Below are 26,305 nucleotides of genomic sequence, written 5' to 3' on the forward strand. Positions count from 1 at the left end.
GCCCTGCTGTGAGGGTAAAATACCCTTTGAGCTTTAGAGGCAGGACAGACAGCTCAGATACTGTTAGTCTATGTTCTGTCATGGTACTGTGTGGTAGTTTATGCTGTAACAGAGTCGTCATTTAATCTTCCCAAGAAAGATTTTATAACTGCAGATTCCATATCTGGCTGTGTAATTAACTGTCAGGTAATTTTGAATCACAGGTGTTTCAGGAATGAAAAGTATGAAAAGTTAGGTCTGATCCCTGTGTGACCTCCTGGGATCCTTCGAGTGACTTTGCATACTGCTGGGAAGTTGTTTATGTGTTTAGCCCTGTGAAGTCCTTAGTGTGAATGATGTCCAGTGAAAGCTCACCTTGTGCTGGCTTCAGCTCTAAGGAACCTACTGTGTGTGTTGTTCATGGTACAGTGTGAAGAAATGATCTTTTCTGCTTGGAAGCTGAATGTGAGTTATCTAGTACACATGGTGTAGAAGTTTCCCAGTGTCACTGATAATGATGACTTTTACATTATCTACATTTCTATTCTAGGAAATCACATACTACCTGATGAGGATCTGGCTTCTTTTCATTGGAGTTTACTTGGTCCAGAGCATCCACTCGCCTCACTGAAGGTACAAACATGGCTTGATTTCCCAGCCTCAGAGTCACCCAGGGACTGCTGTTGCTTTTACAATGCCTTAAGGGCTTATCAGAGAAGGGGTGTGCTATGTGGGTAGTAGGGACTTGTGACTTATCCTGGGATCTGCTCTGTCTTGATAAATAGCCATGCTTCCCTTCTTATTCCAATACCTGCGTGGTAGGCAAACTTATACATTGCTTCCAGAGTCCCTTCCGGGAATCCTGTACTTAGCTAGCTGTACAGGAAGAAATCTTTGAACTTCAGCTTTATAATGAGCATTTTTGCCTAAAATATTAAACTTTTTTTCAATAGATAATGTCACCTGTCATTTCGATCAACATGTTTTAGCATAGTTAAGGATTTCACGATGTTTTTACTTTTCTACAGTTATAAAGAAGCATACTGTAACGCTCCGTGAACAGTGGGCAAGTGGTTGATTTGTACTGTTTATTAGCAGGGTCACTTACTCATGTTCCGTTTGGTTTTCTCTGTGATGATAACGAACATCAGAAAAGTGACATTTTCACAGGGTTCTCTGAAGTGAGGAGGTAGGTCATGGTTTGATATAAATCTTAACAGAAAGAGATTGCCGTAGGACATGAGGACACTGGCTGGCACCTCTCAATGACTGCTGTGATATCACTTGTTAGGTACTTTGGGAAATGCAAAGGCTGCCACTGGGACACTGTATCTCTTCCATCTCTGGGACTAGCTTCCTTATACTCAAGGGAAGGCAGGGTACATTTGGTGGTTTCCAGCGGCGTGCCGTGAAATCTAAGTTTGGTCACAGTGACCCTCCTGCCGTAAACAGCTCTAAATGATGTTTACTTTCAAAGATGAGTTTTTCTTCCTTTGCACATTATTGATTTCCTCAAAGGAAATCTCTCAAGTAGATTTTCTTTTTTTGTTCCTTCCTGCTTGGAACCTCTTTTTCCTCTCACCTGTGTGCTTCAAAATGTTTTCTTTTCTCTGAAACAGTTCTCATTAAGACTGTCTTGAGCTTCTCCTGAAAGTTCATCTCCCTTTCCTCTTAGAAACCACTTGTTTTCCTCTCACTTTTTTGTGCTCTATGGAGAAAAGCTTTACTCTTAGGACCTGACTCAGGTCTTGACTCTGAGTGCTCTGTGGCGAGTGGTGGGTTGCGACTCCAGGTGCTCTGCCTGTGCTCGTTCAGCCTGGTTAGCACTGGATCCTTTTAAGTGGGACGTTCGTGGACTCTTGCTTCTTGGGAGAGTCTGTTTTCCTCTTTTAAGTCCTAAGAGAAACTTAAACTTAAGGGGTTTGAGTGGAATTCCTGAGACCTCATGCTATATGCATATATATAGTCACATGTTCAGCTAGGCTGCCTTTGCTTTGTGCTCTGAAAGACTAGATGTCACCAGCTTAGTAAGTTCATGTAATACGAAAGGACAGAAGGGTGTTTGTCCCAAGTGCACCTTGGCTCAGCACCTGCTGACATTTTGCCATAAATTATATAGACATGTCCATGCCTTCTCTGAGCTCAGACTGTCTGGAAACAAGTCGCAGGTGTCACAGCATCTCCCTGTGTGGATTTCATTCTTCATCACTGCACTGCCCACTGAGGACGACTTCTCAGCGTGTTACTGTACCAGTAGCAAAACTCACAGCAATTGCTAAATAGGAATCTGCGTATTAGGTATATGTTCCATTTTTTTCTTTAAAAAAATTTTTTTTTTTTTTTTTTTGTAAAGTTGGGATGAAAAACTGAGGGAGATTAGAGGAAGAGTTACAGGGGAAGGAATGAGAGATGAGTTGGATCCAAATGTAAACATATGAATAATTAGTTAATAAAATGTGTTTCTTTTTTCTTTTAACTTGTTTGTATGCGTGCTCATACATACACACTCATGTGTGTAGAGGTCAAAGGATAACTTGCAGACGTTGGTTTCCATCATGTAGGAATCAGATTGGGTTTAGGTCATCTGGCTTGACAGCCCTGTTCTGCTGAGTGATCCTGCTGGTCTCATGGTCCCGGTTTCCTGTGGTTCAGCCAGTGCTCTTAGCCACCTAGCCATCTCTCTAGCTGCTGTTGGCCATGTTTCGTGTTTAGATTTCTTTGGAGGCATTTCTGTGTGGAGCGTATCTTATCCATCGTTACATGGTTGGGAGAGCTGGAAAGACATGATTTTCTCCTTGAACATGACTTATATGTATTCCAGCTGCTGTTTTAATCTTTTTTATTTATAAGATTAATTATATCTTTTGAAAATTTGGATCCTTGTTACTTTATCTCCATAATACAGAATTTTAATTGGTTTTAAAATTCATATTTAGTTTCAGGTTGAAGCTTTTCTTCCTACATTTAATTTGCACTTAGCTGTTTCCTCATGGTTCAAGTAGAAAGCTTTTGCTGCTTGTTTCATCTTGATCTTTGTAACTTTAAGCCCCTTTCTCCTTCATCTTGTTCCAGTGTGCTGTGCTGTGAGTTACTTTGAATTGTTAGACAGTAGATTCACGTAGGACTAACTCTGTGAACAATAATGTGATAAAACTGACTCTGGCACACACAGCAAATGTGTGGTAAAAATTGGAATAAGTGAAGTTTTTCACACTTGAGCATACAAAATAGAATCCAGCACAGGGTGCTAAAAAGAAAGCACAAAACCTTGAGAGACAGTTTCATCTTTTAATTATTTGATAATGACAGATATCGTGGATAAGAAGCCAGTCGTCCATAATTTATATGGCTCAAAATCCTCACTGTGCTTGCAGCCCTAGGATTCCCACTGCTTGCCCTCACCCCCTTTCACTTGGCTTTTTACATGGCTTCTGTAGCCCAGGCTGGCCTTACCTGTTGCTCACCACGTTGGCTAATACCTGCAAAAGGCCAGACAGCTAGGTAGATAGTGTGCCGCCTTGTTAATCAGTGGCTCATGTTTATTGCAGATTGCAGCTGTGCTGCTGGCACATTTCCCCACCCAGCAATGATGAGGGGATGGGCAGCAGGTGGCTAGCTAACTTTTTAGTTTCTCTCTGTACTGTCCCGTTTCCTCTCCTGCTGTCCCTTCTTCTTTTCCTTCCTTTCTTGTTTGGGATAGGGTGTCACAGTGTAAACATGGCTGGCCTGCTATTTGCTGATTAGATCAGGGTGGTCTTGAACTTAAAAATATCTGCAGTTGCCTCTGCCGCTCAGTTACTGGCTTGGGTACTATTCAGTCGCATTGAAAGTCATGCATTGTAGGATCTTAGCTTTGAAGTCCTTTATGCAGTCTTGGAGGAGGCCCAATGGCTGGGTTGTCCCTATTAATGGGGAACCTGATAATAGCAGAAACAAAGTAACCTGGGGCAGGGTAGGTGACCTAGGTTTGTCAGACTCCCACACCTGAGGCTGTAAGTTCATGGGCTATAGAAACAATATACCACTTATCCCAGAGTGGTCGGGAATACTTGGAGTACCCTGTTTTTAAGTAGGGAAATCCTCACTTTAACCTTCTGGTGGAAGAGAATGCTCTTAGTGTATAATATTTTAGTTTCACTTATGTGAAAATCATTTCTTGTACTTACAGTGTTGAACATCAGATCAATAAGCCATGACCCACTAAAAAGACTTCTGCTGGTCATCCTGCTGTGTCCACTTGCTGATCATTCTGCTGTGTCCACTTGGTTGGGCTTAGTAGGGTACAGTGTTCTTTTATGTGCCATGGAAGGTTTTGGCAGCTAGATGCTACAAAGCTGAATTAGCCTCAGGCCTTGAAGTCTCTGAGCTCCCACTCCTTCTAGGGTCACCTGACCCTGCTTCTCCTGTGCTATGGCATAGTTAGCTACTTTGCCTGTGTATGACATTAGTGCTGGCCTCCCACAGCCCAGCCCTGAAAGTGTTCTGTGATAGGTTATTTCTCCATGGTGGGCAAGTTCCCTAGCCCAAGGACCAAGACCAGGGGGAGTCGCCATGGGGAAAAGTAAGGGGGGTTCGGGGAGGGGAAGAGAGAGTGGGGCATGTGCATGCCCAGAGAAAGAAGAGAAGAGACCAGAATATCTGGATTAGGTAGAGAGGAGCCTATGGGGGAAGGGCAGCCCAGTCCCTGGGCTAGAAAGGTGAGGGTTGGGGCCAGGTTATGTCAGGTAGGGACTGAAGGATGCTGGGAGAGCCTGAAGGCCAGGTCAACTTTGGCACATAAAATAATGTATTCAGTCCTTTGTCCCAGGATCCAAAACCAAACATTCTGCAGAGGGGTGAGGCTTCAGCTGTTACCTGGCGCAGGGCTCATGGGCACATACTAGAAGTGATTTTTTTTTTTTCCCCAAAATGTGCTTTGCGGATTTTATACAATTCTATTATGTGTCATTACCAGTTATAGAAATTTTTAATTTTGGATGAACATTTTGTTTTTAATTTTGAAAGGTCTTATCAAAGTTATTAGTTTTAATTTAAAAATATATAATCTCATCTTGTTCTTGGTTTTCCTGAATCTCGAGTTTCTGGAATGATTTACTGTCCTTCTACCGTGTATGTGTGTGTGTATGTTGCTATGTAGCTCTGGCTAGCTAGGTCTTAACCTGAAGATATATATGTGTGTGAGTGTGTGTGTGTGTGTATGTTGCTATGTAGCTCTGGCTAGCTAGATCTTAGCCTGAAGATGTGTGTGTGTGTGTGTATGTTGTTATGTAGCTCTGGCTAGCTAGATCTTAGCCTGAAGATGGGTGCCAATGGCATTTACTGTTCGGTGTCACTAGCCTTAGAGTCTGCTGTGCTGGATCTCTTGTCCTTGGAAGTGTGGCAGCAGGAGCCCAGTAAGCTAATGGCACTGTGGAGACGGTCTCCCCGTGCTTGGAGGCTTCCTGTGTGTCATGAGCACGGGGCTAGGGTGCTGGGCCAGTGGCTGTATTATCCTGGAGTATTCTCTAAATAAAGTTGGGTGTAAGTTCAATACACAGAAAGATGGACTTCATTTATATGCTTTGTTGTTTTTGTCCTAGCATAAGGGCAGTTTGTCTCCATCTTCTAGGGATGGAGTTCCTACTTGTGTGTCAGTGTCTGCTGAAGATAGTGCAGCGTGTCCTTGACCTCCGTCAGTCTGTAACTCAGTTAGAGCGAAGGGACAGAGCCTGAAGTGTGAGCTCTTCCTGGACTCTGGGGAACACAGTGTAGGGACCAAAGGAACACACTCTTCCTTCTTATCCTTTAAAAACAACACAAACAAAACGCAGCCTGACGATAGGAGAAGAAAATGGGCAGGTCACATGAGGTGTTTTGAGTAGACATTCTGCTCTTAGCGGTTGTCTTTTATAGTTTTCCTAAAATTATTTCTTTTTCCATTTTTCCTCTCCAGACTCCAAATGGTAGAGAAATATGTGATTTTGGACTGAAAGCCATTCACAGTTTAGGAAGCGAATTGCTTTTAATTGTTTAGTCTTCCAGAAGTAACTGTGTCTGCTGTTGTTTAGCATGGAGTTATGCTCATGATGTGCACTAGTTGGGCATTTTTTGTTGTTTGTTTATTTTGAAATAGGGTCTTGCTGTGTAGTTCTGGCTGACCTGGAATTCAGCGCAATCCTCCCGTCCCTGTGCGCCCCTCCCCCACCCCACTCTCAGGTGCTGAGATTACGGGCATCTGCTACTGTACTAGCATTGCTGGCCTAGCTGCCTATATGCAGTGGTTAATATAAAATAAGAACCACTTCGTATGAAATGTATTCTTTACTCATCTTTAATTTACTTGTTGAATTGCTAAGTGGAATACTTTTAAGTACAAGATAGCTCAAAGCCAAACAGACTGCATTCTGTTGGGCTTCAAGAGTAGTCTTCTGCCCATGCTTTCTAGGTCAGGATGGGCTTCCTGTCCTAGTGATGGGAAGGAAGGGGCTTGTTCTTCCATGCAGTCTTAGTGGGTCTGTGATAGAGATGGGGAGTGGAATGTGGTAGGTATTTCTGAGAACCCTGGAGGAAGGGCGCAAGGGGGACTCCAGGTTAGTGCTTGTACCTTCTGTGCCTACCGTGCAATGATCTAGTTTTGTTTAGCAACAGCCTAATGGCGATAAACCATGTGCTGTCCTGTGGCGGCTATAGCCATGGCTCTGTTCTAAACCAGGTGGGTTCCATTGCTTTCTGCTCAGCACTTACTTTACGCTGAAAGTCTGGCCAGTGCTGGGGCACAGTGACATTCAATTCTCTCTCTAATCTCTGTCCCCACCAACCCCTCACCCTAAACAGATGGCCAGCACTGTTGTCATACTACACCACACACTGGAGGTTCCCGGGCAGGTCTGTAACCCAGAGGATATCATTCTTTAGGTGGGACCGCAAGTCCAGGGTTATGCTCAGTATAGAGCGCTTCTATCCGCAACAGTGTTGTGGGTGTGTAGAGTTACGGCAGACCTCGTTTCTCAGGACTACTCTTAGGTCAGAAACTACAGGTGTGCCAGCCTGGCTTTGTGCCACTTATTAGCTTCTTCAAGCCCCTCCCTCGGCTAGGCCTCGTTCATGTGACTTCTCCTGTTGGTCTTCTAGAACTAGCCTTTTCCCCTGGCTGTGTTTAACATGGCTTTCTATACAGGAGCCCCTCACTTTCTTACTTGCTCAGACACAGGCTCAGGCACAACTGGTTCCTATATCCAATTCTACACTAGTAGTAGTAGTCTTCCTGTCAGCAATTGCTGTGTTAAGACATATAACGCACTTACAATCAGTCTAGGACTTTATATAATTTAATGGTTTTTAACATTCAGTGCTATGTAACCATCATAGAATATTTTTATTAACTCCAAAAGAAATTATGTTCTTATTAATACAGCCCAATTCCTTGATAATAAACGCTGTCTCTTCCTTATGAATAGAATCATACACCACACCGTCTTTGTATTTGTTTGGCTTCTTTCACTTGACTTAGTGCTTTCAGGGTCTGCTGACACTGTGACTCGTCTCGGCACCACATTCTGTCCTGTGGCTGGATGACACCTCATGGTACTATTATGCCACATTTTGTCAATCTATGGATTTTTAGCTTGTTTATGCTTTCTGGTGATTGTAAATTCTATGAACACATTGGTCTACCATACACACACACACACACACACACACACAGTTCATCTCTCCTTACTGTCTAGGCTGGGTGCTACATCTATGCTTAGTTTTTTGAGTGCTCATCACACCTCTTCACGCTGTGCAGTGGCTGTACAGTTAGTTTCTTGTCCCCTTGGCAGCATGTGGAGGTTGGATTTCTGTATGACCTTGACAGCACTTGTTACTGTCTGCTCTTGTATTCAGTCACTTGAGTAGCTAATGAGGTCTGGGTTTTGCAGTCAAGTTGCCTTTCTGTAATGACTAATGGTATTGTGCATCTTTTCCTCGCCTCTTGGCCATTTCCCTGCCACCTTTGGGTGAAGGTCTACTTGAATTCTTTGCCTGTTTTTAGATTGAGTTATCTTCATTAAACTAAAATAGATTTTAATATATTCAGATGCAGGTGTTCTATTAGATACAAGATTTGCAAATGTTTTGTCTTTCTTTTTTCTTTCTTTCTTTTTCTTTCTCTCACACTCTCTCTTTATTTCTTTATTCCTTCCTTCCTTCCTTCCTTCCTTCCCTCCTTCCTTCCTTCTTCTCTTCCTCTCTTCCTTTCTTTCTTTTTCTTTTTTTTTTTGGGGGGGGGGGTTGAGACAGGGTTTCTCTGTGTAGCCCTGGCTGTCCTGGAACTCACTCTGCAGACCAGGCTGGCCTTGAACTTAGAAATCCACCTGCCTCTACCGCCCAAGTGCTGGGATTAAAGGCGTGCGCCACCACTGCTGGGCATCAAATACTATTTTAAATATGAAAAAAGTAAGGATGACTTAATACTATCAAGTTTCAAGACTAAGCTACCATTGCAGTCAGGATAATTATATAAATCAGAGGAACAAAACAGAATCCAGAAATAGCACATATATGTGGTCTTTCATCAGAAGTTCCAAGGTATCTAATGAGGTGAGTACTCTTCTATAACAAATGAATATCGAAGTGCAGAATGAGAATATTAACATTAGAAGAAAATGATTTTCTTTTTAACTATCAGTTACATAGACTTCTTAGTTAAGAAAATGAAGAACAACAACACTAAGAGAAACTACAAAATAGAATATTTCTAATAAAGGATTTACATCCACAATAAGTAGAGAATGACATAAGAGTCATATAGCCCACTCAGTAAGACAGTGGACACAGGTTTGGGTCAGGCGTTTTACACAGTGCTCTGTAATGCCACTGCATGCTGCAAGTGAGAGCAGTTATGGCTCTCCTAACCCGGGCGTCAGAGGGCAGCAGGCGGAGTGCTGGGCACAGTGCTGGGCACTGCAGCTCTGTGCTGTGGGGTGTGGCACAGGACGCACAGTCACCTTGAGGACAGGGGAGGGGTCTTATCTAGTGTGGGGGTTGAATGGGTGGAGAGGGTGAAAGAAAAAAGGACCCACAAAATCGCCAAAGTCCAGCCTCAGAGCACAGGGCAGTGATTGACCTCATGAAGAAAGCAAAGAATGTGTGATTGAAAGAGAATGTCTGTCTCAGGGTCTCGTGTATTAGAAAGTGTGTTGATTTCCCCTAGGGCTTTTGTAAAAGTGCCTCGCTTATAAGCTTCATATTCAGTGGAACCCCACCCCTGTTCAGAAGCATTATATTTGTGTTATGTGAGAGTTAAAGACATCCAAGTTGTCCTTTCTAATAATAAGTTTTTAAAAGCTTTGGAAGGTTTTTGTCTTTGTTTTGTTTTAAATCAAATGAGTATTAGGTTGTAATGGAAGTAATCTTAATACTGTGGTATGGTGGGCTTAACCTAATGCCTGGAATATACTATAGTGATATTTAAATGAATTCAGAGCTGTACATTATAGTCAAGACTGAGACCACAGGGTTATACTAAGTAAGATACTTAAAAACAGTGAACAAATAAATACTTCTGTAACCAAAATGCCATTGGTATTTTGTCTTACCTGGAAGAGGTTGTTTATTCATTAACTGTTGTTACAGTGTGTTGTTGCAGTTTAGCTTCCTTGAGATGTCCCTTGAAATAACTGACCAAAATCGGTGGTTTTAGCAAATCAGGCCCTCTGATTGGCTACAGAGTAGGCTTCCCTGGAAAGGTCCCTTTAAGGATACCCATGATCGAGTTGCTAGCAGCTACCCCCCTTGTATTTCTGTGGCTCTGAGTGCCGTCCTTGGCGGGCTACCACTGTAAGGATATCTTCACATCCATCCCTAAGAAGAGTGAAAGCAACCTGGGACTGTCAGCTGCAGGGTGGTAGTGGAGCCTCAGCCATCATGAGCATGTGCTGCAGAGCTGTGTACCTGCTCAGCACACAGGCTGAGGGGTGCAGCCAGCCAGCGCCACACCACTGTCCCAGCCTTCATTCTAGAGAAGTTCTAAAATTCAAATGTTGTATTAGTTACTCTTCTATTGTGATAGAATATTTTGAGGGGAAAAAGCAACTTTAGGGCAGGAAAGGATTCTTTTTTTGGCTTACAGTTCTAGAGGGGATAGAATCCATCGTGGTATGGAAGGTGAGACCACAAGAAGAGGTTGGCGGGTGGGGTGAGCCTGGTCCCAGTGATAACATTTTTAGTATGGTTCCACTTCCTAAAAGTTCTATAACCTTCCAGACAGCACCATCTGGAGACCAAGAGTTTAAACATAGGAGCCTGTGGTGATGGATGGGAGGGTGGGGCACTTCCTATTCAAACTATTACAGAGGTCAAAGGACTAGAGCTTATTGGGTGGCATGGGAAAAGAAGGTTTCTGCTGGTTCATTGCCTATAATCTGTCATTTGGGGCTGCTCTGACAGGACACCGATTCTAGTTTGGTGGCTGTGTGTTATAGCTGCCTGTCACAAATGCATGGGACATCATAGTACAGAGTTTTCAGTGGGAAGTGGTTCATTTTGGGAAAGATAATGCTAAAAATGAAAACTCACAGATTGGACCCCCTTTCCCCAACACACACACAGAGTTTCTCCCTTTCCCCAACACACACACACACACACACACACACACACACACACACACACACACACACACACAGTTTCTCTTTGTAGCCCTGGCTCCCGTAACTAACTTTGTAGACCAGGCTGGTGTTAAACTCAGAGATCTTCCTGCCTCACATGAGAATTTAATGCATTTCTACCAAAATGATATTTACTTATTATTTAACTTTCCTGCCTGGAAGCATAGGGTGGGTAAAATTCTGTGGATCCTTTATGACCCCCTCCCTTTTTCATTTTTTTCTTTTTTCTTTTCCTTTTTTGAGCAAAGCAAGTGATTTACAGTGAAGTCCTTCATAATTTTCTGACAAGGGAACTTGGTCATAAGCAGTTTTTTAAAAATATTTATTTATTTATTTATTTATTTATTTATTTATTTATTTATTTATTGTATATATGAGTACCATGTACAGATGGTTGTGAGCCATCATGTGGTTGCTGGGAATTGAACTCAGGACCTCTGCTTGCTCTGGCCCAAAGATTTTATTTATTATTATATGTAAGTATACTGTAACTGTCTTCAGACACACCAGAAAAGGGCGTCAGATCTCATTACTGATGATTGTGAGCCACCATGTGGTTGCTGGGAATTGAACTCAGGACCTTCAGAAGAGCAGTCAGTACTCTTAACCGCTGAGCCATCTCTCCAACTTCCATAAACAGTTTTTTATGACGCAGAAATCATTTACTTTCCTCAGAAACAGAGTGATTGTCACTGGAGTTTATTGACTTTGTTTTTTCCTAACCTTATTTTTTGAGCTAAAATTTAAAAATGGAATTATGCAAAGATAGCTATTTCTCAGCCACTGTAAAGGTTGAGGGTGTGCTTACTACACTCTCAGTTCAGATCAGGACTCTGCAGGAGGCAGCAGTGTGAGTGGAGAGCACCAGCAAGGAGGGCCCTGAGGCACACAGTGGGGCTGTGTGTGCTCTTGAAAGAGGCAATCAGGAAGCCATTTTATATCCAATCACTTCTATTTGTGCCATCTAAGTTATCATCTTTTAATAGGTGTCTGAAACCACCTAAAATAGCCAATATTTCAGATGCTATGCACAGCATGGGAAGATACTCATTACTTTGTAGAGTGTCTGGTGTTGGAGTGGCCAACTAGCCACAAGCACCTGTAGGAGTGAACCTGTGGATTACGGGTTGAGGTCAGGCTGTCAGGACACTCTCCTCATCACCACCACCTCTGCTCCCCAGCCCACATACTACCCTTCCTGCTGGGATTTTCACTGTGTGCAAGGTGTCTCAAGTACCTGCCAGCAGCAACATGGGAGTGAGGTGATGTGGGGTAGCTCAGGGTTGCTGTTCTGACCTCACTTTCCCGGCCCTGAGGTTTTTGTAACATTTCGTAGAAGGCAGAGCATGGTCTCTTCCACCTGGTCCCAAGCACTTTCACTCTTCTGCACGTCTGCCCGGGAGCAGGGGCAGCAGTAGCCATTTGCCCCATGTGGGGAAGGGGCTTTAGGCTCCTCAGGATGGACCGATGCTCGGTCATGCTTGGGGAGCCCGTATGCCATTTCCCTGCACCAGAGTCTAAGCCATAGGAAGAGTGAGAGTTGCTCTTATGGGGGAGAGCTAGTGATCCACATGGAGTGTCCCGCATGTGCTAGGGGAAGCACAGTGTTTTCTTGAGGGGGGATTGAGCTTTGGGCATCTGGAAATTTGGGTAGTAATCTCCAAGTGTAAGTGTATGTATTTTCCATTTCATTTTTTTTTTAATTTACTAATTTTTACTAATTTTTCTAATTTACTCCCCTCCCCATACACACACCCCTCTGGTTTAAACACACACACACACACACACACAAATGTTATCTCAGTGTTAGAGAGACTAGAAGTCTAAAATGGGTCTCACTGGGATAACATCAGGATATAACAGGCATGTGTTCATCTGATATCTCTCCCAGGAGAATCCTCCCTGGACTTTTTCTAGCTTCTAACAGCTGGCTATATTCCTGGCTTGTGGCTTCCTTCTCTGTCACCAAAGCCAGCCTTTCTCATGCCACCTCACAAGACTGCTCTCCTGCACAGAATCCCTTGTGATTACACTCTGCCCACCCACACAATCTGAGACAGTATGTTTTATTTCAAGGTGAACCAGTTGGCAACCTTTGTCCTGTCTTGCCACGTGGCAGTGTGCGTGCAGGTTCTTGGGAGTAGAATGTGGACAGTAGTGAGAGACCATTGTTCTGCCGACTCCAAAATGGGGTGCTTTTGCTTTCTCTCTAGTCTGCTAACCCACCTTCTTCAGTAGTAGCTGTTCTTGGATAATGAGAGATCTTTCATTATTAGATATTAGATTACATTCTCTATTCCTCTTTTCAAAGATAAACTTGGTGGGTGTAGGTGCTTGGTAACTTGAGTTTATCCTTAAAGTTTTAGGGGAGCTTTGAATGCAGGTTCAAAGATGACACCACTGCTGGCCTAATCTTTTGATGCAGAAGGAAAGGAGGGAAATGGCTTCTAGCAGGCGTACCTGCTCAGCTCATGTGTAGCTCCTGTTCGTAGTTCTCTAAGTGATGAAATTTCAGGCATGCCTTTAACTCACAGGGTTTGAATAGGTGGTGAATTGGGTTCTAGCATCTGGAAGGAAAAGCTGGTTGTGGAGCCTGCTGTGCTTGGAGGATCCCACAGGTGGGTGGTAAGCAGGTCCTAGCAGGATCCCAGCAGGCACACTTTGGAGTGTCTGGGTCCCGCGTGTAGACTTGCCCATCTCTGAGGCTTCTGCTTACTGCTGACACGTGCATTTGTTCTCTCAGGTCCGAGCCCACCAGCTGGTCCTGCCACCGTGTGATGTAGTGATCAAAGCCGTAGCTGATTATGTCCGCAACATTCATGACACGTCTGACCTGGATGCGATAGCTAAAGATGTTTTCCAGCATTCACAGGTAATACAAACTGAGAGGACAGGCTTTGGGTCAGAGGGTCAGGCTGTCCAGTGTATCCTCCACCGGCTGGGTGGTCTGAGCGGCTTCACCTTGCTTGTCAGGCCCAAACAGGAGAGGGTTAATGTAAGGAATGCCAGAGTCTATGGTGCTCCCATAAGATGTATGTGCTGGAGGGTTTTTGTTTATTGGTCAGGTTTTTATGTTTGTTTGTGGTTTTGGTTTTTGTGCCCCCAAGTGCTGGGACTAAAGTTACGCATCAGCATGCCAGACTCGTGCTTGAATTTTAAAAGATAAACTGCATGTTTGTCAGAGGGTGTTGCAGACGGCTGGTTGACTTCTCTGTTTGGGAAGTGACATGTGGACATGTGCATGTGGGCAAGTCAGCTTAATAGAGTGGTCCTGCCCTATCTTTGAGCCTGTGCCGTGACCGTCGTGTAAGTGCATATAGTCTGTGCCACCCACTCCACCTGCTGTGGGGCGTCAGAGCCTTTGGAAAGTCAGAAGCCAGTGCGCAGCTACCAGTCTGGGTCTGCTCCTGCCCTTGGTATCCAGGTTCCTCTGCACACCAGGCACACTGAAAGGAATGAAGTACAGCCAGGCAGGTGGTTCCACAGAACCTTGGCTGGCAGCGAGTGAGGAGAAATAACCTTCTAGATGGTTTCAGTGAAACAGCTGTCCTTTAGTGAGGGTAGCAAAGATTATATAAACCTTGGGGGAATGGCTGGGGCTGAGGTACAGGGAATGCTTCATTTGCATGAAGAGTTCCAGGTGCTTACTGGACACATCCTGATAGGGAGAGAGACAATTAAACCTGTAATTTGGCCACCAGACTACATGAGTGCCTCAAGGGTGGCAGAGGTGTGTGTGGAGGACGAGCAGGCCCAGAGCTAGGGGGTGGAGCAGGTCCCACCTCGGCTTGTCTCAGGACAAGGCTCTCATGGTTAGGAGGGGAGGGCGTGTTTCCACTTGACTCTTGCTCTGGACTGGCTTGCCCAGTTGTCCAGCTTTCTGGCCCCAGCCCAGCCCTGCAGCCAGCTGAGAGCTCTACCTTCTGACCACACTGCTCTTCATTTGCATTCATTTTTTGGTAATAATCTTTTCTGTTTGACCTGAAGGTTCTCCTGTCATTCTTCATTCTTATCTAACCTAAAAGGTTACAAATTATTCATGTGCTGAATTATGATAAAGGTGTTTATGCATATGACCAGTGGCATAACTAAGGCTTTCCTACATCTGTTTCAGTCTAGAACAGATGACAAAGTCATTCGCTTTAAGAGAGCAGTTGGATATTACTCAGCAACTAGCAAGCCTATGCCATTTCACCCACCACATTACTTAGGTAAGTAAACAAAGCCATCGTGTGATTGTGTGACCATATAAATCCAGAGCTTAGGTATTCCCCAGCAAATTTCATCATGTTTGTTTTATTTATTTTTCTGAGATGAGGTCTCACTATGAAGACCAGGCTGACTTTAAACTCAGAGAACTCTGCCTGCTCAGCCTGAGTGCTGGGGTTAAAGATACACACCAGCACTTGTAGCTTTGTCCTTGGACAGTCTGACTTCCTGCATGGCCCACTGTGATAGTCGTTCCTAAGGGAATCTATAGACTTCTCAGAGAAAAGCAGAGGCCGTGGAGACTGTCTGGCAGACCGCAGCAGAGCGAGTCCTCTGAGGACACAGACAGTGCAGGGTTGGCAGTGACCTCTTCTGCTGCTGCTGCTGCTGCTGCTGCTTTTCTCTTCTTCTCTTCCTCCTCCTCTCCATATTCATTCTTTTCCTTGGCAGAGGACAGGTTACTATAAAGATAAGAAGAGTCCAAGAGGCGTAACTCAGCCTGGTGGCAGTGTTTGTTCATGTCATTGTTAACAAAAGTAGGCGTGTTCCTGAGATATATGTAGGAATTTGACTTAAAAACAATTCTTTTTGTTTGTGTGTGGGGAGGGGGGCCCAGATGTGCCGTGGTTTAGGAGACAGTTCCCTCTGTCCGTGAGAGCGCTGGGGCTCAGTCTAGGCTTGTCAGGTTTGTGTGGCAAGTACCCTTACCCAGACCCTCAGAGGATTCAAGCATGGCTTTGTCAGAGTGCTAGGCAGGCACTGGAAACCCACATCAGAGATACTGGGCTTGGCATGACAGGTGGGAGGTGAGTGAGTCTGTGTAACCTGTCAGACACTGTAGCTGAGGGAGGTGGGTGAAGGCTCAGGGTGCCTGGCTGTCTGCTCACTCAGCCTCTTTATTGGTCCTCTGTTCATTCAGTTGCACATTGTACAATTCATTTTTCTCAGAGCAGTCAGAGTAGTGTTTGAAAATAGGAGCCATACCACACTGAAACCCTACAGTGTCTTCCCCTCACACCTGACTGACCCATCTCTGTACCCTGCTTCCGCCTGGCCCCACCCACTTTCTGATACTTTCTCCTCAGGCCCATAGCATAATAACTTTCTTGCCTTGAGTAAGTTAAGCTGGCTTCTTCCAGTGGCTTTTGTACCACTGGTTTTATGATTGGTGTTCCTTTCCCTGACTGCCTTGAATTTGGGTCAGCTAGTGTATGAGACCTGCACTGGAGTGTCTCTGAGGCACTGAGCATTTCCTCTCTGTTATCAGTCCTCTCGCTCTCATCTGCAGTACTTGGTGACCTCACCTTACACCCTCTTCCACCTGCAGAAAGTCGGGTCAGGGGAGGGAAAGCCTTCTGCATCCCCAGTGGGTAGCTACTTGACTGAATGAATTAAACCCATGAGTCTTTGATTGGAGGAGTGAAGTAATGTGATATGCTTTGGTGTTATTCTTGGAAAAAGAGCACACTTTATAGAATGGTACAGGTAGGTATACATTGTTTTACAGATAAGCTATATCTGCTGTATGCTTTGCACACAGAAATGTTTCAGAATTGCGTGTTTGCATGATAGCAGGAAATCAGCACTAGACGCCGTGTTTAAAGTACAAACTCTTTGGCCCATCTAGAACAAACACTTGCTGCAAGGCCTCGGGCTTCCTTCTCTGTGTAATGGCATCACTAGTGAATATTAAGGACAGGTTTCTGTGGAGTGCTTGTTAATGGCAGATACTCTCATCATAGGTAGAATGGCCTAAAGGGCACCAAAGACTGACTGGGTGATAGAGTGCTGGCAGTTAGAGGAAGCAAGCAGACAGCAGCGTTTGACTCTCTGTGGATTACTTTGGTTTTCACTACTGTAATAGTATCTCAAGCTGAGTAACCTTTATAAGCATTTATAAAGGCAAGATGGATCACAGGAAAGGGTGTGATCTGTTGCCAATCCCAATGACCTGAGTTGCATTCCCAGGTCTCACACAGCGGAAGCAAAGAACCACTTCCCACAGCTTTCCCTCGGGATTCACAGCAGGGCACGTGTGTAACAAAATAAGCAAAAATAATTTTATTTGTTTTTTTATTTGTTTGTTTCAAGACAGGGTTTCTCTGTGTAACCCTGGTTGTCCTGGAACTCACTTTGTAGACCAGACTGGCCTTGAACTCAAAGATCTGCCTGCCTCTGCCACCTGGGTGCTGAGATCAAAGGCGTGCGCCATCACCAACCAGCTAAATAAAAATGTTCATTTAGCTGACACTTCTGGAAACTTAAGGCTGCGTGTGGCACTGGGATCAGCTCAGCTCTAGTGAGGATGTCATAACAAATGGGGCCACAGTGACAGCTCTGTGCTGTGACAGAGAGCATACTCTGAGACTAGCAGTGAGAGACAGATGGGTCTACAAGCCTGTCCACGGCCTTTAGTGATTCCCACTGTGCTCCCACTCCTGAAGATTCCACCCATCCATTACCTTCAGCAGCACCGACTAAGGACCAAGTGTCCACCACATGAACCTTTTAGAGACAGAACTCACAGTACCTGGGTCAGGAAGCAGCAGCTACAGTCTAAGTAGTTACTGAAGATTATGTGAACACAATACAATGCATTCAGGAACAGGAAGTGGGGTAAAAGGTACTATCCGCTTTCTGTATCTGAGTTTCTAAAATGTTTGAAGAGGAGATTGTGTGAAACATGCACTGATTTTTTTTTTTCTCTATCATTCCCCTATATAATGCAGTATAGCAACTCTTTGTGTAGTACTACCTTGCAGCTCTTTAGTCTTTCTCTGTAAGGCATACAGGAAGGGCAGGGCGTATAGGCTGTATGCACGGATTCTCTGTGGATTAGTTCTTTGTGTGTTGGTTCTGTACCATATATAGGAGGGATTTGGACAGTGGTATTCCTTGGGATTTCTGGAGATAATGGAGTTACCAGGATATCCTTGCAATACTTTGAGAATACTGACTGTATACATGAAATTGTACATTGCTCAAGGCTAGTGACATGTCGAGGCATTTTATGTAAGCAAGGTGAATTCTAAATTAAATCAGAATGTCTGGGAAGTACATTCATGTTTTTAGTCATTAAATGATACTTAAGTTTTTGTGGATAGACTTGACTGAGAATTCAGTTCTATTTTCTGTAACAATCTACTCAAAGGACAACATCTTCAACTTATGAGGGATCTCTCTAGGCCTGATCTGATAAAAAAAAATCCTTACCCTTTCAGTACTAGTACCCTGTAATGCCAGGCTTTGCAGAGAGGTCAGAAGCTGAACTAGAAACTACCCAAACAAAAAAACTTCTCTTTGACAACCCTTCCTCATTCTTGGTTTTGTTCTGCTTTGAGGTGCTAGAGAATCAGTCCCAGAGGCCCAAGTATTGTAGGCAAGCATTCCACAGTGAAGTAGAGCTTTCGGTACTATTGAAGGATAAGAAAAGAATGTGCTCAGGTGAGGTCCTTGTCTAGCCTGGAGAGTTTTAGAGTAAGCGCATAGGTTAGTGAGATGGCTCGGCTGATAAAGGTAAAGGCCCTGCTGATGCAGCTGCCCTCCTGAGTTTGAGTCCCCAGAACCCACATGTGGGAAGAGGAGAACTGACTGACTGTAGGAGGTTGTCTGCCAGCTTCTCTACATGCACAGTGCTGTGTGTTAGCATGCAGTGATTTGTGTCCCCACACACTGCCAGCTATAGCTTGCTGTGAATTACTACTCTGAACACAAGTATGAGAAAGACTTGAGTTTTACAATTTGTGGCTTGAAGTGGTAATGTAAGTCCTAATGCCCTACTAGTTATGTGAACATAGGTGGGTGCTCAGGCACATTCCAAAGCTGCATGAATGAAGCCAGTGCCCTTTTTATTACCCTTGCCACCTTTCTGTTACTGTGGGGAGACACCATGGCTAAGTTCCAGACGATGAGACCATGGCCATCACAACAAGGGAGCAAGGCAGCAGGCAGGCAGGGCACTTAACAGCAGCCCACATCTGATCCACACGTGGGAGGCAGGCAGCTACTATGGAAGGGCATGGAACTTTGAAGGTGTGCCCCAGTGACACACCTCTCTAGTAAGGCCTACCTAACCTTCTTAAACAGGTCTACCAACTGGGGATTAAGTATTCACATATTTAAGCCTTTGGAGGGGCATTCTTATTCAAACCACCATAGTTAAGTAAATGAACTATACCTTCTTGTCCCGAAGGTTAAAATTGTCAAATGCTGCTCTTGAGATGACTCAGCAGGCAAAGGCACTCGAGGCCACTCCTGACCCCGGGAGTTCCATTCTTGTGGCTCACAGGAGTGAGGGAAAGATGACTTACACATGTTGCCCTCTGATCTCCACAGACATGCTGTGTTGTGTGTGTCTGGTGTGCACACACATGCACCCACACAAAATTAATAAATAAAGATATAATAATAAAAAGAACTTTGTTGCTGGTGAGCATAACATTAATTTTTTTCAAAGTCTACTTTTTGTTTCTGTTTTTGTTTTTTCGAAACAGGGTTTCTCTGTGTAGCCCTGGCTATCCTGGAACTCACTCCGTAGATCAGGCCGTCCTAGAACTCAGAAATCCGCCTGCCTCTGCCTCCTAAGTGGTGGGATTAAAGGCGTGTCCACCACGGCCAAAGCCTACTTTTAATGATGGTTCTTAAATGCCTTACCTCCCTTCTAGCCACCTAGACTTTCTGTTGTTTCACATCTTCAACAGCATTTGACAGTTTTAATATCCACCCATCATAAGTAGTGGAAAAGAAAAGTTATGATATGGAGGAAGTGGACTTGTTTAGAAATGGTTATTTGGAGCAATTCCCATCTGCACTGACAGGAAATCAGCAGTTCAGTTCATAGGTCAGAAGCGGCAGCTCAGTCTACTCACAAACACTTCACAGATATATCAGCTGTCCAGTTCAGTAGTGTCAGGATAGCAGCAATGGTGGTACAACCTAACAGGAAGAGCCAGGCCTCAGCTGAATTGGTCAGCGCGAGTCAGCAGGAGGGATTTGGACCAGCAGAGATGCCATGAGCAGTTCTTTGCTGTGCCGCTCTCAGCTCAGTGAAGACACGAGACCATGTGTTGCTCAGCTAGTTCACAAGCAAGCCTCTGTCAGGCTGTTGAGTCCTAGTTACACCCTCTCCAAACATCACATGTCCTGCGTGGGTCTTGCCTTACCACATAAGTCTGACTTAGCAGAACTCCGGGTGAGTCTGTATCAGCTGACATCACTCTGCCAATCAGCCGGAGTCTGCTGAAGCAGCAAGAATTTGCAGCACACCACCAGAAGGTTTTTAGTGCGTTTCTCTCTATGGAGTCCTGACAAATGCAGCTCAGCTACACACTGTAAAGCGCACCAATACATGCGTGTCATTAGCCGAAGAATCCTTCATCACGTGTCCTTTCATGTGCTTGCTTTAGCAAAACATCCTCTCTCCCGTGTCTGCTTCAGTGAAACATTCCTTCACGTGCCTACTTCATAGTAAAATATCCTTTCACTAGTGTCCGATTCAGGAAAACACTCCTTCATGTGTTTGCCCCAGCAAAACACCATCCAACATGACACAGCTGACTTTTTAAAGAACCCTTAAGTTTCCACTTGAGATAGGAATGTTAATGGTGTGGATACTGTATCAGACAATTCAGCAGCATTTCTCAAAACAAAGTGTAATCTTGACCATACGATCCAGCAGTCATATTTGTGGATCTCATCCACGTAGAAGCCTGTACTTGGATGTTTATACCAGCTTAGTTTATTATATCTGTCCAAACTTGAAAGTAACCAAGGTGTTCTTAAGAGGTGTTCCTCGGATAACTATAGCACTGGTAGAGTGGAGCATTACTCAGCCACACAAAGTCACAAAGGGACCTTAGATGCATGTTGCTAAATGAAAGAAGCCAAACTAAAGTCCCCACATCATGTAATTCCAGTTGTGGATATACTCCCATCTATCCATAGGAAAGGGCAGAACCACATAAACAAAGGATTAGTGGTGCTGAGTTATGATGAGCCTGAAGCACTTTCAGGGCCTGGTAGATGTGTCCATTGAAGAGTGTACTGGACAATCACTGAGAACTAATGTCAGCAGCAGGAGTTTTATTGTTTTGTTCTTTGAACAAAATTCAAAAATTTCAAAGCTTCATTTTTACCACCCCTGGAAAAGTAAGATATAGATTGTCTTCCTTATTGCCTTGAGACAAGGCTTCTCATTGACTGGAAGTTTGCCATTTTTGTTTGGCTGGCTGAATTCTGCTCCTTGATCCTGAAGTTGCAGGCATGTGTGTGCTGGGAATTTGAATCCATGGCTTCATGTTTGCAGAGCAAGCACTCTTACCTACTGAGTCATCTACTGGTCCCAGAACATTTTAAAAGCTTACTTTGTAACTATTTTGTGTTTTGTTTAATGTACTATCTCAAAGTTAACAGAATAGCCTCTGTTAGGGCTGTATTGGAGTGAGGGCTGTGATATTTACAGTTAGTTGGAAGTGCTTTCGGTTTAGTACCATTTTTTTCAACAGGTATCTTAGTTTAATACAGAGCAAAGGCTAGGCAGCTCTCTGGGGGGGTTGTGAGGCACTAGGGTGCATCACAGAACTCTGCTTTGGAGTCTTGGGGAGAAAAGTCAGGAAACAGCTCAGAGGCACTTGTATTTGCTGCTTTTCTGTGCATTCCTGAAGAAGTCTGTAATACTTAGCACTTTTTTTATGCTATAAAAATACTCTATTAATTAAGCATTCTTCCTGCATTCTTTTTCTCTGTTGTTGTACATACTTTGCTAACAAAGGCTGCTCCAGTATGTGGTGGTAAAAAGGACATAGGAGAGCAGCAGTGTTGCCTCTACACTGAGCCCTGTGTCTCATCTGAGACTCTCTTGTGATGGAGAAAGGGGACCGTGGTTCTTTTCAGCTACTGCACTGGACATGGAAAACAAGAGTGAATTTAGAAGGAGGCCTATGAGCTCCCAGACAGGTCCTGGTGGCCAGTCATTTCTTCAGGAAGGCGTAGACTACTTCATTAATTACCACAGGGCTGACATATGTGGGAACAGTAGCTTGTTCTGTGGAGATACAGGGTATGTCTGAAGCCATTGACTACAATGCGCTTTTTAGAAAATACTTTTAAATGTTTGCCTTGGCAGGACTGGAGCAGGGTCTCAGCGTTAAGGAACTGACATAGGTTCCCAGCATTCATGGCAGGCAGCTCCAAGAGACCTGGTGCTTTTCTTCTGGCCTTCATAGGTGCCTGTAGTCATGTGATGTACGAATGTACACACAAAATAAAGACACAATTTGAAGAGAATCTTTTGGTTTTTGTGTTATCCTGTTTTGTTTGTTCAAAGGAACGTTGGTGCTTTTTAGGGAGGTTTTAGTTGTTATATCCAAGAGTAGCATGGCGTGAGTGAGTGTCTCCTGAGAGTGACAGATGTAAGTGGCTTGTCCAAACCAGGCTTTCTTATTCAGAGGTTAGTGGGGCTGGGTAGGCGGTGTGGTGGCACACAACTTTACTCTGAGCACCAGAAAGGCAGAGCTAGGTGGATCTCTTTGAGTTTGAGGCTGGCCTGGTTTGCAAAAGTGAGTTCCAGGACAGCCAGGGCTGCTCACAGAGAAACCCTGTCTTTAAAACAAGCAAACAAAAAGTGAAATAGAAAAGGTCAGCCACCAAAAATTAACCAGACTTTCTACAGTGGTTCCAATGAGAATGTTTGAGCACTGCTGGATTTTATAGCATATTTTGTTCCTACTCCTAGCTGTGACTCTGAATTACCAGAGTGTCTTTAGTGGGGCTGGTGGCTCTCGCCCCACACTTGGCAGGGAGCTGGTAGACTTGTGCGCAGGTGCATGCATGTTTGGCGTGTTTGAGTGTGTAAATGTGCCCCTTGAGCACACACACACACCTTCCCTGTTCACTCTTCCCTGCTGTTTGTACAGCAGTTTTCTTTGTTCAGTACAAAGTGGGAAGCAGTGCCAGGACTTCTGTTAGTGAGAGCCAGGACCAAAGGCCTGTTGTGGCAGGCTGTTGGAGATGAGAATTGTAGAGAGTTGGTAGCTTGTGAGGCTCCTCCTGGATCCTCATGGAACCAGAGGAAGTGAGCAGTGATCTGTGCTTCTCTTTGAGCCTTCATGGGCTGCACAGGAACTCAGGAAACCCGGTGTCTGTCAGATTGGATCAGAGAGTGTTCTTATTTATAGCCCTGGTTTGACCTTAACTTGTATTGTTTAAGAATCAACCCCTCAGTTTGGTCTTGGAACTTTGCTTTCAGACAGGCAGAGTGAGGAACTCTGGGAGGGGTGGGTACCTGTCTGAGTAAGAGGTATATACCTTCACTGCCCAGTGCTGTTCAGAGCAGAGACTAGAAAAGCCCTCTGATCTAGAGAAAGCTGAATTTCAGAGCTCTGGACTGGGTTTGTTTCCATTTTTATAGCAAGATGAGAAAGCTATGACCTCTGGAGCCACATGTTAAATCTGAGTTTGTAAAGGTTTCTGGGAAGAGGGGCATCTGGAGGGGGCAAGGTATCTGGGCCCTGGGGTGTCTTGGGGATATGGCATTGTCTGCACAGTTATCTTATTATTTTCTTCCTGTATTGATAAAACAGCCCGACCAAATCCATTCGGAATGCCTGGGATGGTGCCACCATATGTTCCCCCTCAGATGCTCAACATTCCACAGACTTCTCTGCAAGCAAAGCCCGCGGTAAGGTATTCTCTGAGTCAAGGTAGTGCTGTGGGCCTTGGATATGAATTTTTTTAAAAAATTTTTTGTTAATATAAAGGATAGATAATCGATTTGTAAATTAAAAATGACTGAAGAGGACCAAGCTAATACAGGCTTGCCTCCGGCCCCACCAGCCCTGTACACTGACTTGTGTTCTGCACCTCAGGTCCCACAAGTGCCCAGCCCAGGGGGCACCCCAGGCCAGGCTCCATACCCGTACAGCCTCCCTGAGCCAGCCCTCGCCCTGGACACTAGCGGGAAGAACCTGACAGAGCAGAACAGCTACAGCAACATTCCTCATGAGGGGAAGCACACACCGCTGTATGAGCGCTCCTCGCCCATCAACCTGGCCCAGAGTGGCAGCCCCAATCATGTGGATTCTGCCTACTTCCCTGGCTCTTCCACATCATCATCATCGGACAATGATGAGGGCAGTGGAGGGGCAACCAAGTGAGTATTCAAGATCACAGAGTGCTCTGGGTACTGTGACCTGAGGGCCTCCTTCATTCTGCATCCAAAAGTTGTCTACCACAGGTAGGTGCTATTAGTACTTAGGAGAGGTCTACCCAATGCCAGGTCTTGCTGTTTTAGCTCCAAGGCTGGAGATCCGAGGAATCTGGGGGAGTTGGACAGTAACTCATTTATGTCATGGCTCAAATATGAGGGTTGCTCTGTGGCACCATCGGGACCGCTAGACTTGCTAGAGAAGAGAGGCCAAACTTCCCTTCATCCAAACTTAGCAGCTAGTTAAAGGGACGTTCTTGAAACAGCACTGTTTGCCTAGCCAAAGTATAGGATACTGCCTAGATTCAGATGAGACTTCTTCCTAGAGAACAGTGGACTTCACAAAGGAACAGCTGGTTAAAATCAGATTGGCAGAAATCATAGTTATCTTCCCTTGTCTCCTAAGGTATTCTGTTTGGAAAAAGGGAAAGAATTGCCTATCTTTCCTATGAGTCTATTGTCCTATTGTAAATTTGAGCACTGTTTCATGGGATAAATAACTAGGGCAGGCTTCTATTGTGTGACTGTGCAGCAAGGTTAGTGGGTGCTACATTTACCTTTGCACTCAGATATGAGAGATTTGAGAGGCAGTGTTCAGCGTTCGTGCACGTTTTCCCTGGTGTGTCTACTACGAAATGAAAGCAGATGTGTGCCTACCCAGGGCAGTGCTTTCTGAGTTTGCACACCTTGTCTGGAGCATAAAATTGATTATATGAATCAGTTGATTCTGATTCTGAATCAGTCTTCTTCTGAGTCTGAAGTATAAAATTGATAAATATTCAGTGGGTGATGTGCAAAGTCCAGTAGAAGCAAAGAATTACTATCTATTGTTTGTATTTTTAAAGGAGTTGTTTAGCAGGATGATAGGGTGATAGGTTTATGATCTTTTGAATCAAAATGTCTGGATTGCCTCACCAGAAATAATCATTTTAAACAAGCACCCTGTGATTGTCAACAAATGTGAAAGCAACTGACAGGTAGTCTAAGAAGCTCTTGAGTTCTGAGACACTTCACTAGGTCTGAAGACCCAGGTATCTGTACGAGGAGTATTTGTTATAAATTGAAACACTGGCACAAGGCAGAAGAAGAAAACTGTAGACTCTGAGCCTTGCAGAGACAGGACTACGTAGTCACATGGTCAGGCGGGTGGGTGGTGACTCCTGGATGTGGAGGGTGGACCTTGAGAAGAGTGCTGTTCTCAGGTTAGGATTAGAGTGCCTTTAGCTCATTGCTGTTCTAAAGACTGCCTGGCTGTTCCTGGGTTCCCAGGACTCTTTCTCTCTTGAAGTTCCTGTGAACTTTCCCCAGACACTATCATTTATTATTTCCTGTGCATCTTGTTCTGTGAACCTCCCATCCTGGCAGTCTGCGTTTGCTGCTGTTGTAGAGAAAGTGTCTTTCAGGAAACTTGATACATAGCCTCAAGTCAAGGTTGGACTTGAGTTGTGTGATTCAAGAACTTAATTCCTTGAATTGGCTGCCTCACTTACGACTGACTGTAAGTGTGAGATTGTGTTGGAATGTGAGGGAGGTGGCAGAGGAAGTCAGGCCTGTCCCTGCAGCCCTGGACACAAGCTTTGCTTGTGTCAGATGCTACAGGACAGTTCTGGTTTATGAGTGTGATGCTGGGGTCTCAGTCCTGGGAGGATCCTAGGCAGTTGTGTGAATTGCGTGTAGAGTATGTTATGTGCAGCACATGAGAACACCTTGGTGCTCTTAGTAATAGTTCCAGCTGCTCAGGAGACTGACACAGCAGGCTTTCATGACCTAAGTGCTCAGACAGCCTGGGTAGTATCATGAGACCTTATATCAAAACATAAAAATGATGTCAGTTTTAGTATCTTAATAATAAATAAAACCCAAAATTCCAGCACATGGAAGTCTGAGGCAGGAGGATTGCTGTGGATTTGCGGCCAGCCTGGATTACATAGTGTTTCAAGCCAGTCTGGGCTGCAGAGTGACATCCTGTGTCTCAAAGATCAAGCAAAACAGAAACAAACACAGTAAGAATAGTATGTTAGGACCTTACCTTTTATTTGGACTTGACCAGCAGTCCAAAAACTTAAGATTTTTTGGAGAATCTTAAAGGACGTTATCTGTCTATTCATTTACCCAAGAAATGCTTGAGCACTTGCTGTTTGCCAGTGGGCATAGATGAAGAAGTGTTCTGATGGTGTGCTGTGCTAGAGGACAGTCTGCAGTGGCAAATACAGTCCAGTGGACTGTTGAGAGCAGAGGACAGATTAGGTGCTGGCCTCTAGGCCTGGCCTTGCAGAACTGGTTGGTC

At 44.5% G+C, this 26,305-nt stretch overlaps 1 protein-coding gene across 2 annotated transcripts in view; it reads left to right on the forward strand.

Moving 5' to 3' along the window:
- The window catches only part of Fam120a (family with sequence similarity 120A), an 88,112-nt gene that overhangs the window by 21,969 nt on the left and 39,838 nt on the right, over positions 1-26,305 (forward strand). For both annotated transcript variants that reach the window (XR_007973281.1, XM_052157212.1), the window contains exons 3-7: positions 530-612; positions 13,351-13,479; positions 14,722-14,818; positions 23,396-23,493; positions 23,681-23,964. Coding sequence is in view for 1 of the 2 variants with exons in the window: in XM_052157212.1 (XP_052013172.1) it covers positions 530-612; positions 13,351-13,479; positions 14,722-14,818; positions 23,396-23,493; positions 23,681-23,964 (691 nt within the window). In the remaining variant the exon portion in view is untranslated. The remainder of the gene's footprint in view (positions 1-529; positions 613-13,350; positions 13,480-14,721; positions 14,819-23,395; positions 23,494-23,680; positions 23,965-26,305) is intronic.

This window comes from Apodemus sylvaticus, chromosome 14, assembly GCF_947179515.1.
Source record: "Apodemus sylvaticus chromosome 14, mApoSyl1.1, whole genome shotgun sequence".
In the NCBI taxonomy this organism is placed as follows: Eukaryota; Metazoa; Chordata; class Mammalia; order Rodentia; family Muridae; genus Apodemus; species Apodemus sylvaticus.